This window comes from Natrix helvetica (assembly GCF_964273705.1).
Source record: "Natrix helvetica genome assembly, chromosome: 2".
In the NCBI taxonomy this organism is placed as follows: Eukaryota; Metazoa; Chordata; class Lepidosauria; order Squamata; family Natricidae; genus Natrix; species Natrix helvetica.
In genome coordinates this window covers 74,372,719-74,388,258 of record NC_138552.1, presented here as the reverse complement: position 1 = coordinate 74,388,258, position 15,540 = coordinate 74,372,719, and the positions used below count along the sequence as shown (strand labels likewise).

The 15,540-nt window shown below is 39.0% G+C and overlaps 1 protein-coding gene across 3 annotated transcripts in view; it reads right to left on the bottom strand.

Moving 5' to 3' along the window:
* Positions 1–15,540, bottom strand: part of DOCK8 (dedicator of cytokinesis 8) — a 94,141-nt gene that overhangs the window by 54,583 nt on the left and 24,018 nt on the right. For all 3 annotated transcript variants that reach the window (XM_081940981.1, XM_081940982.1, XM_081940983.1), the window contains 7 exons: positions 13,886–13,952; positions 12,693–12,842; positions 12,243–12,323; positions 11,433–11,592; positions 9,858–9,997; positions 8,252–8,342; positions 5,386–5,548 (listed from right to left, as the gene is read on the bottom strand). In XM_081940981.1, coding sequence (XP_081797107.1) covers positions 5,386–5,548; positions 8,252–8,342; positions 9,858–9,997; positions 11,433–11,592; positions 12,243–12,323; positions 12,693–12,842; positions 13,886–13,952 — 852 coding nt within the window. The remainder of the gene's footprint in view (positions 1–5,385; positions 5,549–8,251; positions 8,343–9,857; positions 9,998–11,432; positions 11,593–12,242; positions 12,324–12,692; positions 12,843–13,885; positions 13,953–15,540) is intronic.

The window sequence follows — 15,540 nt, the reverse complement described above, 5'->3', positions numbered from 1 at the left end:
TTTTCTAATACAGTTAGGTATACAGGTTCTCACACAGTTACCAACACACCATAATTCTCATGACTTCCTTATTATATATTACAGTATGTCAGAAATGGTGAATCAGCTGAAAGTACTGCAATAAACAAACAGGTCACATATGAATGTTTTATTTCTTATGAGGTGAATTATGTTAAGTAGAATATGATAGAAAAAAGTGGTCATATTTTATTTAAATTCAATAAAGAACGTTTTTTTCCCTAGAGGTACAAATAAAAGAGTAAGAGACAAAATCGGTTCTGGCTGCATACCAGGAAATATTTCTTGAGCAGATAGATATTTAATGTATTTTTGGAGGTACTGTCTTTGTCTTCTTACTTTAAAAATGAAATTGTAAAGTGATTTGTTTAAAGAGATAAAAAGTAGCAGTATAGAATTAGTTCTCCCCCATTCCTTGTAATCCCTTTCCAAAAATATTTGGTCTTATTACATGCCTTCTTTCTTGCTCTGAAGCAGACAGGGCTAAAAATAGGGCAACTCCTCCATTTGAAGAGACCAAGCAACATTGCTTATAGTTTTGTTTTTGAAGGTAGACCGTTTCTTGAATAATCTCCACATTTGAAAGAGAATATTATTGAAATACATGCATACACAAGCTCCAGTGGTGGGTTTCAATTTTTTTAGAACCTCTTCTGTAGGTGTGGCCTGTTTTGTGGGAGTGGCTTGGCGGTCATGTGACCAGGTAGGTGTGGCTTGGCAGTCATCTGTCTGAGTGGGAGTGGCTTGGCAGTCATGTGACTGGGTGGGCGTGGCCAACTTGCAAAATGTGGTGAAACTCACTTAACAACGCTCTTGCTTAGCAACCAAAATGTTGGCTCAGAAACTCTGGCATTTAAAGCATGCAAGTCCTAAAGCTGTCAAGTTACAAGACACTTGCACCCTTAACCCTTTAGAAAAAAAAGCCCAGGGGTGTTCAAACTCGACAGCTTTAAGACTTCAACTCCCAGAAATCCTACATACAAACATACATACATATATGCAATTTTGTTGACTCACCAGCATCTGCATCTATAGATAAAAGTATGCCAATAAAATGTACATTCATTTTACTGTCTCCCATCTATGATCCAGCTAGAAGTATTCATCCATCTATTATTTTTTTCCACATTTAAAATGACCTTCATCTTGACAATATTCATGTTACATTTAGCATAAAAGATAGGTAGTGGATATTGCATAACAAAATGCTTGATATCATCTTAAAACATGCTCACTAAATATCGGAATTCCATATGATACCAAAGAGAAAATTCTTTTTCCTATAAAAAAAATTGTACTGAGAAAATGGAATTAATTCATTGCATCATATTGTTCTTACCTTGATATGTACTTTAAAAAAAAGTAAGATGAATGATAATCTAACTAGTTTCCTCCTCTTGCTTTCATAATGTTATCACATTTCAGAACCTAAAAAGCCTCTGGTATTTGATCGAACTCTTAAACCAGTGACAATAGATGAAGGCAAGATCCTGCAACTTGCTTGTCATGTAGGTGGATCACAGCCCATTAAGTTCCAGTGGCTCAAAGCTGGGAGAGAGCTTAGATCAGTGTTTCTCAACTTTGGCAACCTGAAGTCCGGACATCTTCAAGTTGCCAAGGTTGAGAAACATTGGCTTAGATCCCCTGATAAATGCAGCTTCAGGTTGGCAAATGGAACCGCTCTCTTAGAGATCCAAGCAGTTACTAAAACTGATTCTGCGGAATATGTGTGCAAAGCCTCAAACGCATCTGGAAGTGATTCTTCTAAGTCAAAAGTGGCAGGGAAAGGTACAGTTAAATTGAATATTTAGAGAGAGAACAACAATTCAAAGGCTGCCTGATCCTCCATCGCTCGCTTCCTGATTCGCCCACCCGGATCGCCTCAGCATCACTCTGACTACCTATGTCCATCCTCGCGCAACAGCTGCGGCGACGTCATCAAGATGAAGTGGCTTAGAAGCGAAGGGACCTCAGAGCCCTGCCTAAGCAGCAGCGGGGCCCTCTCCCGGCTGGGCTCTTCCCTCTTGCTCTTCATCTTGATGATGTCGCTGCAGCTGCTGGGCGCAGACGGATGGAGGTAGGCAGAGTGGCGCCGAAGCGGTCTGGACGGGCGAAGGAGCAAGAGAGCGATGGAAGATCAGGCAGCCTGATCCCCGCTCGCTTGCTCACAGGGAGGCGCAGAGAAGAGCGCAAAGTCCAGCAGAGGTATGAAGGTTCTCAGCGCTCCAGGAAGCCACGAAAACAACTGGGTAGCACCGAGAAGCTTCCTGCCTCCGCTGGACTTCGCGCCCTTCTCTGCACGCTCCTCGCGACTGCAATTTGACATCCAGAAGTGACAGGGGCTCTTGGGCTAGAAGCCCAGGCCCCATTAGCCCCCAAAGCCGCTTCTGGACATCTATTGCAGTCATGAGGAGCGCGAAGAGAAGAGCGCGAAGTCCAGCAGACGCAGGAATGCAAAAATGACACCTACTACTCCCTTGCAAGGGGAGCGAAGGAAACCGCCTGTGTCTCCACTCCCCGCCTCACCTGTCTGGAATCGCCGAAAGCTTTAGATTCTGGCAGTGGTGCTGGTTTCCTGCCACTTCAGCGTCCCTGAAAGGCGACTCTGCACTCTCCCTTTCCTTTGCCCCTCCTTCCTTCAAAAGCTGTGAGGAGCTTTCTTAGAGCCTGTTGCCCAGCTGGCATGGCCCCGCCCGCACGCCTCCTCCTCCTCACTCCCCAAAGGCTCTTCTCCTCCCTCCCAGAGCTCAGCGGGAGCCGGGCACAAAGGATGGGAGGCTGCTTTTGAAACCACACCTTGGAAAACTTTGCTGGGAAGGGAGGTGGAGAACCAGTGAGGGGGGACACCCTGGAATGCCCCTGTGCTTTGCCGGCAGCCACGCCTCCTAGGCAAGTTCAGGGAGGTCCTAGAAGGCCGGCCACACCGCACAAACTACCGTCCGTGAGCGGCGACAGAATGGGCGGGGGAAGCAAGCGAGGGGGGCAGGGCAGGTGCTCCATGAGGAACCTCTTCTAACCGGTTCGGTAGATTTGTGGAACCTCTTCTACTGAAGAGGTTAGAACCGTCAGAAACTCACCCCTGACAAGCTCTCTCTAGAAAACAGTGTGCATATACAAATCAGTAATCCTGGTTCTCTAAGTAGCAGCACTGTTTTCAGCAACATATATAAACTCTACCATACAACACTTCAGAAGCATTTCTGTTGAGGAATCTACCATAGTCATTCTCACAACATAGGCCTCAAAACAATTAAAATGGACAGCAAACCCCCCAAATCCCCATGTCCTTGCTCTTCTTTTAAAACCAAGCTTATTTCTTAACCTGTTTCAGAGAGGTATTTGTGTGAATTTTTACCTGTTTAAACTTGCATCAACCCTGCAGATAATTTTTGATGCATAAAATATTGAACATAATTATTCATGATATTTCATTAACTACAGTAAACAAAGCCTTGACTTTCTCTTTATTATATGTAATATATATAAATATATATCAAACACACACATATACATACATACATACATACACACACACACATACACGCACACACACATTTATTAGGAAATGAGTTTGTTTAAGCCTATTCAAGTCTCTATTTCTAGAGCATTTCTAAAGAATTTTCTGAATTATTTCCTAAACTAAGAAAAACATACTAGTATAACCCTGATATTGCTGGTTCTTCCATTTCTTCCTGCTCTGCTACCTTTCATTTAATGAGGTAGTGAAGGATATAGCTACCGAAGACTCCTGTATGTTTTTTCTAGCTAGGAAAAAATAATGGCTTAGGATAAATTAAAAAAAAGATCCCTTCAGACTAGATCTTGGTTTTTATTTTTATTTTCCACTGAATTTCAGCAGGAAACAGAAAGAGGAAGGACCAGGGGGGACTACTTGGCACAGACCCAAATCATGCCATAGCTACTGAGACTAGAGCCATTTCCAAAGTTGGCAAGGGGAATATAGACTGAGTTCTAATTTACCATTTTGGTCATTTCCCATTATCTTTGTTTCAGGAAAAGTACTTTCTGCTTTCCAACCAAGCCTTGACCACAATGTCTAACTGGTCAGAGCAGGATTCAGTAGAATCGGTGAATTTAAGAAACTACAAATCTGTACAAGTTTACTCGTGCAGAATGTTTTTTTCTTTTCATTTTAATGAGAGTAATCCAATCAGGGCTAAGCATATTCAGAAATCGTTCTGTGTAATTCTGGGGGAGAATAGAGGAATAGGAAATCCTGGGAAACAACATGGGCTAATTGGCTGCTGCTCTGAATAAAAGAACTAAAGAACTTCAACTTACAAATACTGCTTAAATTGTAAGTTGAAAGCCTAGAAATCCAAACAGTAAAAGCGACAGAAACAATTCTGCGAAAAAGCATCATATTTTTATTTTGAACTGATTAAAAGGGACACACTTTTTTTGAACGTTTGAAAATAAACAAAAATCTTTGCTGCTTAAACACAAGAACTAACTAAACTTCAATATGATATTATTCCATAATAATCAGACCCCCATTTACAATTCCCTTTATTCCGTTACCTTCCTCAATACCTTGGAAGATACAGAGAAGAATCTCTCATAACATCACAATTAGTAGGGTAAAAGAAGCATAATAATTAGAGAACCAATAAAAAGCTAGAAGGGTCTTTCGTTCTTCCTTGTCCAGTTCCTGTTATGTACGTATTTGTTCCTGTATTTATTTTAACATGTAGTGTAGGAGACTCCAATTACTGTAGCTCTAACAACCTAGAAACAGTCTTACATAGTAAAATGTATGCTAACCATTAAACACGCTGTTAGATATTAGCAACTGTCATAATGGTTTCCACCAAGGTCCTCTGTTCCGGGAAGAACAGAGGTTTAATCTCATTGGTCGAAGGGTCTGACAGCTCCCTATAAAAGGGCTGCTGTCAGACTGAACCTTCGCTGGATTGTACATAGTTGTTCTTTTACAATAAAGAGCTGTTGTTGCCTTTAGCCTGAGTGCGCCTTCCCTTTACCCAATCTAACACACACCATCATAAAAACTCTAATTTAGAGAACTCTGAATGGGTAAAACAGAAACTGTCATGGGAAGGCAGTTCCAGAGGCAAGCTGTTCCACAGTCTAGTTCCTACCATGGAAAAAATAGTGTTAGCTATTGATGTCAAAGGTACCTATGAAGGGAAAGCTGCAGAAAAAATACAAAATAATTATCGGTATCTTGTTACAATAGTTCTCTAGCAGCTGTTGTTTCTATTTTCCAAGGTAAATACAGACAAAACATGTTTTCAATCTTATTTATTCATGAAAATCCAGATAACAAAACTATTTCCATCTGTTTTGATTTACACCTGAGTCTCCTAATTCAGCAAGATATCTTACCTATATACAGTATGGGGCACATAGACTTCTCGTACTGGAAACTCCAAAATCTCTTTATAAATACGGCTGCGATTCTCAGTTAATGGCTTTACTTGTAACAGTTCTGGGCTGAGACAACAATTGAGGCCTTCTGATGCAGGGGAGATCTCCAATTTAAGCAAACCTTAGGAAAATTAGTAAAAGTGATGTGGTACATTAAAAGTACAAAAGCCATAAGAAAATTCCTAATCTAACAAGCCTGGTTCACATATGGCCTAGAACTGTGATGGCGAACCTATGGCACGCGTGCCACAAGTGGCACGCGGAGCCATTTGTCAGGGCACGCGAGGCGCTGCCCTGTCAGCTGGCCAGCGCGCATGCGCGCGCTGGCCAGCTGACTTCACCTTTTTAAAAGCTATTTTTCGCCTTCCCCAGGCTCCAGAGGCTTTATAGGAGCCTGGGGAGGGCGAAAAGAGCCTCCCCCGCCCCCCTGGAGGTTTTAGGGACCGTCCCTGAAGCCTTCGGAACGCTTAAAACCACCCTCCGAGCATACCGGAAGTGACTTCTGGGTTGCTCGGAGGGTCGTTTTAAGCGTTCCGAAGGCTTCAGGGACCGTCCGAGGCTTCCCTGATGCCTTTGGAGCGCTTAAAACGACCCTCCGAGCAACCCGGAAGTCACCTGAAGCCTCCGGAGGGCCTCCGGGGGGTCGGGGGAGGCTCTTTTCGCCCTCCCCAGGCTCCTATAAAGCCCCTGGAGCATGGGGAGGGCAAAAAAAACATGTAAAAATGGGTGGGGGTCGCGCGTTTTGCGCGCATGCGCACTGGGGGGTTGCGCGTTGTATTATGGGTGCGGCACGCCCACACTCGACCCCCCTGCGCTCCCCTCACTTGTGGCACGCGAGCCAAAAAAGGTTCGCCATCACTGGCCTAGAATGTACCAGTATATATCCCAAGTCAGCTGACAGAACAAAAGCTTGTTATTTTCCCCTTCACAGAATATTTAGCATGCATTAAAATTCATATGAGCACAAGTGTATGAGAACAGGTTCATCCCTTCCATCTAAGCGGGAAAGAACAGAAAAATCTTAGGGTAAATATGGCCAGGATGTGTTAATCTGTAATAGGACGGCACATTTCCTCTAAGAGAAATGGGTCTAAGAGAAGCCCCTTGGGGAAGGCAAGACTCCTCATGGGAATTCTCCATTATAAGGGCCCAATGTCTTCACTACTATAAGACAAAGACACCTGGATATCTTTAAAAGAGATTGGATAAAATCACAAAGAACAAGTCATTGAACACTCAGTGCTATCTCTAGGATGGAGGCAGTATGTATCAAAATACTAGTTGCTGGATAATAAGGAGGGGGTTACATCTTCAGCACCTATTTACAGTATAAGCATCCCCAAAAGATCTATTTGGCTACACTGAGAAAGAAAATGAAGAACTAATATTGGTTTTGGCTGATAAAGAAGTCGTTTATTATGGTCTTAAGTCAGAGTCACACAAAAATACAAACCACATAAACCAAACTTAAAACACTGTAATTTACTTCACCTCAGTCATTTAAAAAATGCCATAGTCCAGCAAGTTTCTTTTGCTAAAAGGCAAAATTATGTGACTACATATGCAGAAAATGTTTAATATAAAAGTTATTTATATATATGAAGTGGCCTGGTATGTGTTTTTATTATCATTGAGGGCGGAATTAAGCTTGACTTAAAATCAGAATAAACAGAATAGAATAATAGAGTTGGAAGGGACCTTAGAGGTCTTCTAGTCCAACCTCCTGCTCAGGCAGGAAATTCTATACCATTTGAGACAAATAGCTGTCCAATCTCTTCTTAAAAACTCCAGTGTTGGAACATTCACAACTTCTGGAGGCAAGTTGTTCCACTGATTATTTGTTCTATCTGTCAGGAAATCTCTTAGTTCTAGGTTACTTCTCTCCTTGATTAGTTTTCACCCATTGCTTCTTGTCCTTTTGAGAATAGCTTGACTCCCTCTTCTTTGTAGCAACCCCTGAGATTTTGGAACACTGCTATCATGTCTCCCCTAGTCCTTCTTTTCATTAAACCAGACATCCGATTCCAGCAACCGTTCTTTATATGTTATAGCCTCCAGTCCCCCTAGTCAGTTTTGTTGCTCTGCTCTGCGTTCTTTCTAAAGTCTCCACATCTTTTCTACATCGTGGCCATCAAAACTGGATGCAGTATTCCAAGTGTGGTCTTACCAAGGCATTATAAAATGATATTAACACTTCATGTGATCTGAATTCTATCAAGATCACGTGAATAAAACATGCAAACATCATGTTTAATCAATTCAGCCTTTCTAGATTTAAATGACATATTATCTTGAGGGGTATCATTACATCTATTATCTAAAAGTGTCAAGAGAGCTCTATTAAACTGAGCTTTACAGAATTCCTAATATTATTCAGAATAAGTAAACTTAAACTATTTGCAAGAAAGCATCTCTGGGTATCTTCTTAAGGCTCAGTAGATGTTTGTGACTGGACTCAAATCATTTTGGAGTTCTGTGTCCTCAATTTTCCCAATAACGTAATTAGCTCTTTCAAGGCCAGAGAATAAAATGTTCTGGGGTGGTAAGTCATATTACAGCAAATTTTGAATGATATTTTATAGGAAACCTGTCCAGATGTTATTAATGGAAACAACCCAATTGTGGCCAGGCAAAAAGCTCATCCTTACCTTTGCTTGTTGGCTTCTTACATTGCTCATATTAAATTGTAGTTCCCTCAAGCATTTGAGCAGAGGAAAATTAATAAATAAGCCATTGTTTTTCTTGGGGGGAAAATGGTTATTCAAATGTAGGTGAGATTTTGCCATTATAAAGTATGAGTATCTAATATTAATATCAAGCATACCTGGTATAGATTTTGTTCTTCTCTGCAACGAAGACCTTTTGTAGTCAGCTAAAAACTTGAATAAGTCTTCATCACTAAGCCTGTCTCCTTCCTGGAAAGAGCAAGATATTGAATATGATCTGCTGAAAACTAAGTTGCATCTTTATTTGTAATTAACTACATAATTAACTACATATAAAAATATAACGTATGACTTAAATTTATTGACAATGTCACTTTCCTTTTTTCTGGTTTCCATTTATTGTACAGTATTGAAAAATACATTTATCTTTTAATAATTTTTCATAGAGAACACATTTTCTCTTCCTGAACTTCTTCTACTCTGCTTTCTTTTACTTCTTTCCTTTCTTTCTATATCCTTTTTTCCAAAATCTATTCTTGACAGGGCTTTAAAAAAGTATTTTTTCCCACATTCAGAAGTTTTCATCAACTTTTTATGCTTCACTAATTTACTTAAACATTTATAATGAACAATCCAATCACGTTTTTACATTAAATTTCATTCTTTTTTACACATTTGGATGTTTAAACCATGTTTTTAAATAGGTTTTTTTTCTGAGTAGATGCCCACAAATACCAATTAGGTTGCTCAACAGTCCAGATATTTATGTACAGATAGTCCTTGCTTACCTATGGTAATTGGTACCAGGAATTCCATCACTTGGTGACACAATCATAATATATGAAGTCACATGACTGTGCTGAACTATAATGGCAGTTCCAGCAGTCCAGTTGCCATTGTTAGGGTCACACAGTCACATGATCACCATTTGCAACTTTCTGCCAACCTAATGTAACCTAATTCCTACTTTCATATGTACTGACAACCATTTAGATGATATCACAGTAATTCACATTTTTGCAATCATCTCTGATTATTTAACCTGTATCCTCCCTTCCCTTTCCTGAATGTATTCACCAACCACTCTCCACAACATAGTCCACCTTCTTTCCAAAATTTATCATTTTCTCCTTTTATTTTCCAGATTATAATCTTTCAAAGCTACTGGCTCTGCAGTTCATCATAGCATTAATCCATCAAGGTTTTATTATAACACTTTTTAGAAAGTTAGGTAAGTTGTAGACTACATTGGTGCTATATTTGTGCAGTATTCCTTGTTGACTGTAACAGTGTAACCAAAGCTTATTTTTTCCCCATGTAATCGATTTATTCTGTGAAAGGCAGGACCACTAATCTAGAGATAACCATAGACTCTCATATATTTTTGCCAGTTAGAAATCATCCTCATCCTCATCAAAAAACTTTGTCCAATTTCTGATTAGCCAACATTCTAAAACAGGGGTCCCCAAACCCCAGTCTGTGGACCAGCACTGGGCCCGGTATGCTAGCAACCGGTCCATGTAAACAAACGAAGCCCATCCGTGAAATGGAAATACCTCTCTCCATAGAACTGATCCCTAGAGCCCAGGGGACCTCTGTTCTACCTTATCAATCTATTTTGACAAAAGTTAGAAGTCTATAAATCAGGACAATAGTAGCAATATGGACAGACCAGTACTTAGAATCCCTTTATACTACCACAACAAGGAATGAGTGGCCCTTGGAATTACTCATGTGGAAGAACTTCCCAACAGCGTACTGTACCTGTTTAAAAAAAGTGTTGAGAGTCAGAGTGGTGGTTCTGAAGTTCATTGGGCCAGGAATGTCATCTGAGCCAAGGCCTCTTTCAGAATATCTTCTACATGGCAGTGTCAACGCTTTTCGATCGCCACAAGACCCTTTTCCTTCAAATGTAAAAATTTAATTGGATTTTATTTGGCTTAATGAAAAAGGCAATCGTACCTATTACTACATTGTACTATTTCAGAAAATTAATTACAGGTAATCCTCGACCTACAGTCACAATTGAGCCCAAAATAGTTGTTGCTAAGTGAGACATTTCTTAAGTGAGTTATGCTCACTTAATGTATGACTTTACTTGCTAGAGTTGTTAAGTGAATCATGGCAGGTGTTAATGACTTTTCTTGCTAGAGTTGTTAAGTGAATCATGGCAGGTGTTAATTTACCATACATTGTTAGGTTACTCTGGTTATATACATATTCATATACGTGTGTGTGTGTGTGTGTGTGTGTGTGTGTGTGTATCTCAATACAGGTAATCTTCAATTTACAACAGTTCATTCTGTGACCATTCAGTTACAACGGCACTGACAAATGTGACTTATGACCATTTTTCACAGTTATGACCTTTGCAGCATACCCATGTTTTCATGTTATCAAAATTCAAATGTTTGGCAACTGGCTCATATTTATGACCTTTGCTATGTCCCAAAGTCATGTGAACGTCTTTTGTTACCTTGTAATAAGCAAATTCAATGGGGAAAGCCAGATTTACCTAACATCTGGGTTACTAACTTATCAACTGCAGTGAATCATTTAACAGCTGTGGCAAGAAAAATGGAGCAAAATTCATTTAACAAATGTCTCACTTAACAAAGAAATTTTGGACTCAGTTTTGGTCATAGGTTGAGGACTATCTGTGATCTCATTTATGCAACAAACCTGTAGGATATACTGCCATTTTAAATGAAAACAAAGGATGAAACCTGGTAATTTGCTCAACCTCTTACAGGATTAATAATTAGTTTGTATGCTAGAATGTTGAAGATGCTACTGTGATGACTTAATACAGTATAAAGCATAGTGCCAATAAACACATCCTTTTTTCTTATCACAAATGCATGTTCAAAGATTATTCTTTTAATAAGGCAACAGGATGAGGTAGTAGTAGGAGTCTTCCTGCAATTGAACTATTATTTCCAGAGCAAGGATCTTTGGATCAGCTAAAGAAAATCTTTGGATCCAACTCTTTAATAATATAGAGTATAATATATTATGGTAGAAACAAAACACCATGAAGATTTTTTTTTCAATTGTCCATCAATTATGAGGATTAGCTTCCATGCCAGAACACTACTGATTAAACTTGTTTAACTAGCTAGCTAGTTAAGGATATCCTTCAATTTTTGTTCAGTATGTGTCCACATAATTCCATTAGTACTGTTATAAAATTACATAATTAAGAGAGGGTAGACATTTTCTTTATAAAGTAGAATAGAAATAATGGCATTTTATGTATTTATACAGTTAGTAGAAAATAGTTAATTACAGTATCTAGGATGAATTACAAGATATATACACAATCATATTTAAACTTACCATTTAAAACTTCTAACTCAGCTATATCTTTCTCAAGTGTTGGAATACTAAAGAAACTTGCTAAATTTATGGGTATCCAAGCAAAAGGCATGCGGTACTTTCCTAAACGTTGACAAAAGTTCTCTGCTTGTTGTTTTAATTTTTCAATCTTTTCCTTTGTCTAAAAAATAGGCAGAAAAAGATATGCTGGTCAAAATCATAAACATTGATTAAACAGAAAAGACATGACCTAACATACTGTCACGGCAGTCATAACATACTTTTTTTGCAGAATTAAAACAAAAGCCAACAGAGTCAGGAACAAATCTAGTTAACTAAAGCCTCATTCAATAAACAGTAGGCAGAAGTTAGGTGTTATGTTTAAAATATCAGTGCAAAGAAACTGAGAATAACAATCAAATGAGAAACCAGAGATTTATTTACGAAATTTAAATCTGGTATCCCAGATTTTACATCATCAGATGAGATTAATTTAACAACTATCTTGTTTAGCAATGGAAATTTTGGGCTCCATTGTGGTCATTAGTCAAGGATTACCTGTACTGTGTGCTAATTTTTCAATTATTGGAGAGTGCAAGCTTACATCCTAGGACACATATTACCCTATAAGACTGCTGTACTTGTAGAATAAAAATTGCGTGGTAAGATCAATCTTGGACTTTCTGATTATGTACAATTCAAGACATGGGAAGAAAAACTATACCTTGAAATAACACTTTAAATGTCAAGAATAGAGAAAGATGGCTACATAAACATCCCCATTATCAGGGTAATAGTTTTGCAGTTCCAGTTAAAAACGGTGGTATCTACCTTTCCACTTTCACTTTCTTTTAGAAAGATGTAGGGTTCTGCGCAATCTCCAATTTCTCCTTGCTGAAGGACTTTTTCAATCTACAAAAAAATTAAAGGATCTAATTAACAACAATACAATTTTAATAATAGTTTTATCCAGAATAATCAATGCTACGTTGCTTAGAAATAAAAAGAACTGTGGGCTATCACCACCAAAGGGTGCTAAGCTGGTCAATGTTGGTTATAGGCCAGGGGTGTCCAAACTTGGGAACTTTAAGACTTGTGGACTTCAACTCCCAGAATTCTCCAGCCAGCCATGCTGGCTGGGGAATTCTGGGAGTTGAAGTCCACAAGTCTTAAAGTTCCCAAGTTTGGACACCCCTGTTATAGGCTGTCTTGCTTGCTTCCATTACAGTCAATTCTGTCTGGCTCAAGTCAGAAAGTAAGAATAGAAATAATGTGACTCACCTTCAGCACAAGATAGATATCCGATGAAGGATATGTTACCGAAAATACAGCAGCCCTTGCCTGAGTGGAGGAGTCAATACATGGTGTATGGGATCGCAAAAACCCTTTAAATTGTTCAGAGTTCAAATCACAATGAAAACTTTCAGAGATCTTTAAAAAAGAATAGGATGAAAGAGAAGGTGCATTCCATGTCAGTTACAGCATGCATTCTACAATATTGTCACAACAAAAGCTGCAATGATTACACTATATACCATGGTCAAACCTTACAATGCAGAGCTAATTGCTTGAATCCATGAATGTTGTGGCTTAGGAAACAGCAGGGCCATGCCTTTTAAAATTATGATACAATTTCTAATCTTAACTTTCCATTCAAGGGATTATTAGGCAGTTATAAGCAAGATTGCCTGCCCAATAAAAGAATATATAGAATCTCCCACACACTTTACCATCCAAAAATGGATGAATAAATAAGAAATGACTAAAAGGCAAATTCTAAAAATTGCTACACTCCTTGCTTATTTTGTATTATATACAGCATTGCAATCTACTAAGAGTCAGGTTGGCCTTGACAGGTTACATGTGTGTTGAATAAACACATAACATAAATCATTAGCTAATTATATTTTCCAAAACTACAGGCAGTTGTTGAAAATGTGTTTCTGTATGTCCACACCTCAGGTGAGGTAGAACAAAATAATTTCAAAACAAAATCATGAGGAGGAATAAAGTAATTCAGACTGGAATTTTCATTCCCTTGGATCAAAGCATAATTTATAAATCTACATTTTATTATCCTTGGCTATCAAGGAAGTTTCAATCCTGTTCCATTTCCCTGGAATCGGAAGCACAATATCTTGGCAGCCAGGGTAGATGAAGACAAAATTCCAAACCTTTTGTTATAGGTAACTTTTTGTTGCCCAAAAGTTACCTATAACCTTCCAATGTATAGTCTTTACAGTAAAATATAATAAATATTAACCATAATAAATCAGATAATAAACATAAATCAGAACAATCCTGATCACACATAGAAAGCCAGCAAACTGTCTTTCTGCATCAAAACATGACAATGATGTCTACTTTGGCAATGAAACTTCTGCAAAAAGGAAACCAAGCTTAGCAAACACCCAAGATCTCAGCAAAATGTTAAATACTGCATTTAAATGAAAATAGTGCTGCTACGCTCTTACCTTTTTCCTTTCTCTTATATCATAAAGAGCTAAGGTTACAAATAATGGCTCGATTTCAATTTCAAATCTGCAAAGGAGAAAATAAGGCACTAACTATTAATAAAGTAATTCAGGTGACATGAAATCAAGGACAATGGCCACTTAGAATAATACATGTACTGGAAAAAATTAACTCAAAACGTAGTCTTGCTTTATCTACTTAAGTTCAGTGCCAACACTAAACAATTTCAAAACGTAGATATAAGTATATACCGTGGCTGTTTTATTTTTCTATTGTTTTGGCTGGAATCTAACATTTTCTATGAGCAGAGGAATGTTTGCTGTTTCCAATAACAAAATAATGATCGCTTAATAATCAATTAATAATAAATAAATAAATGGTCCCATTTCTCTTTATAAACCAAATCTTTTGAGAACAGAGCAAATTAGATCTAACTAGTCTGTGGGAAGAAGATGCTACAAAGCTGTTTGCTGATCCTCTTTCATCTAGATCTAGAAACTCCACCTATAATGATACGAGGTTTTTGCAGCCATCTTGATACTTTTTTCATAAGGTAGAACAACAGGGACAGCATTTTACATTTATCATTCTAAAAAAAATATGCAGCAATGTTAACAAAGACTAAATGTGTTTAATCCATGTTAAGCTTCAGTTAAACATAGTAAGTACTACACCTAAAATAAAAACTCATTTTTAAAAGATCACAACCTGGCTAAATAACTCCAATGACGTGTGGTGAGGTTTATGGCTGGTGAGGCACTGACACAGTGGTGGGTTTCAATTTTTTTTAGACTTGTGGACTTCAACTCCCAGAATTCCACAGCCAGGCATGCTCAGTTCCAATTTAAAGCGACAGCACTTGTTTTTCTCCTTTGCAAAAGAAGATTCCTTCTTTCTTTTTCTTTTTCTTCTCCCTTCCCCTCCTTCCTCCCTCTCTCCCTCCCTCCCCCCTCTCTCAAACACACACACACACACACACACACACACACACACACAGAAGTTGGATTGGACTATCTTTCCTACCCCCTTCCCTCTCTCATACACACTCTCTCTCAAACAAACAAACAAACACACACACACACACACATACACACACACACACAGTTGGATTGGAGGGAAGAGCACCAGCGAGGAGACCACAGGAGGAGGCAGGAAGCCAGTCAAAGAGCCATACTGGAGCACACACATTTTCCCCCAGCCCTGGAAGGATCCAGCCCAGCTTCACTGATTACAGGTTTGAAAAGGCAATGTTGCTCTGCCTGCAATCAAACCCTAACCCTTCCCTCCAGCCTTTGCCCAAAGCCCCGCACCAGGAGGATGAAGTTTGAATTCCTCCCCCCCCCTTCGACCCACATGTACCTTTTCCAGCTGTTTCAGAGAGGATTTCAACTCTGCTCTTGCCTCGGGTCCTCTGAAGAAACCCCACCCAAACGCACGCCCTCTACTATGAGGCAGGAGAACTGCGTGCCTCACCTACGTCAGGAATTTTTAGGCTTTTAACCCTTGCTTAACTTTGCTCCAGTGATCATAAAACGCCTAAAGTCAGACTAGATGAGGCATGCAGTTCTCCTGCCTCATATTAGAAGGCGCTTTTTTAGAGGCTTTTTAAAACAGTTAAGCAGAGTCATCCACGGTGAGGCAGCAACTAGCTCAG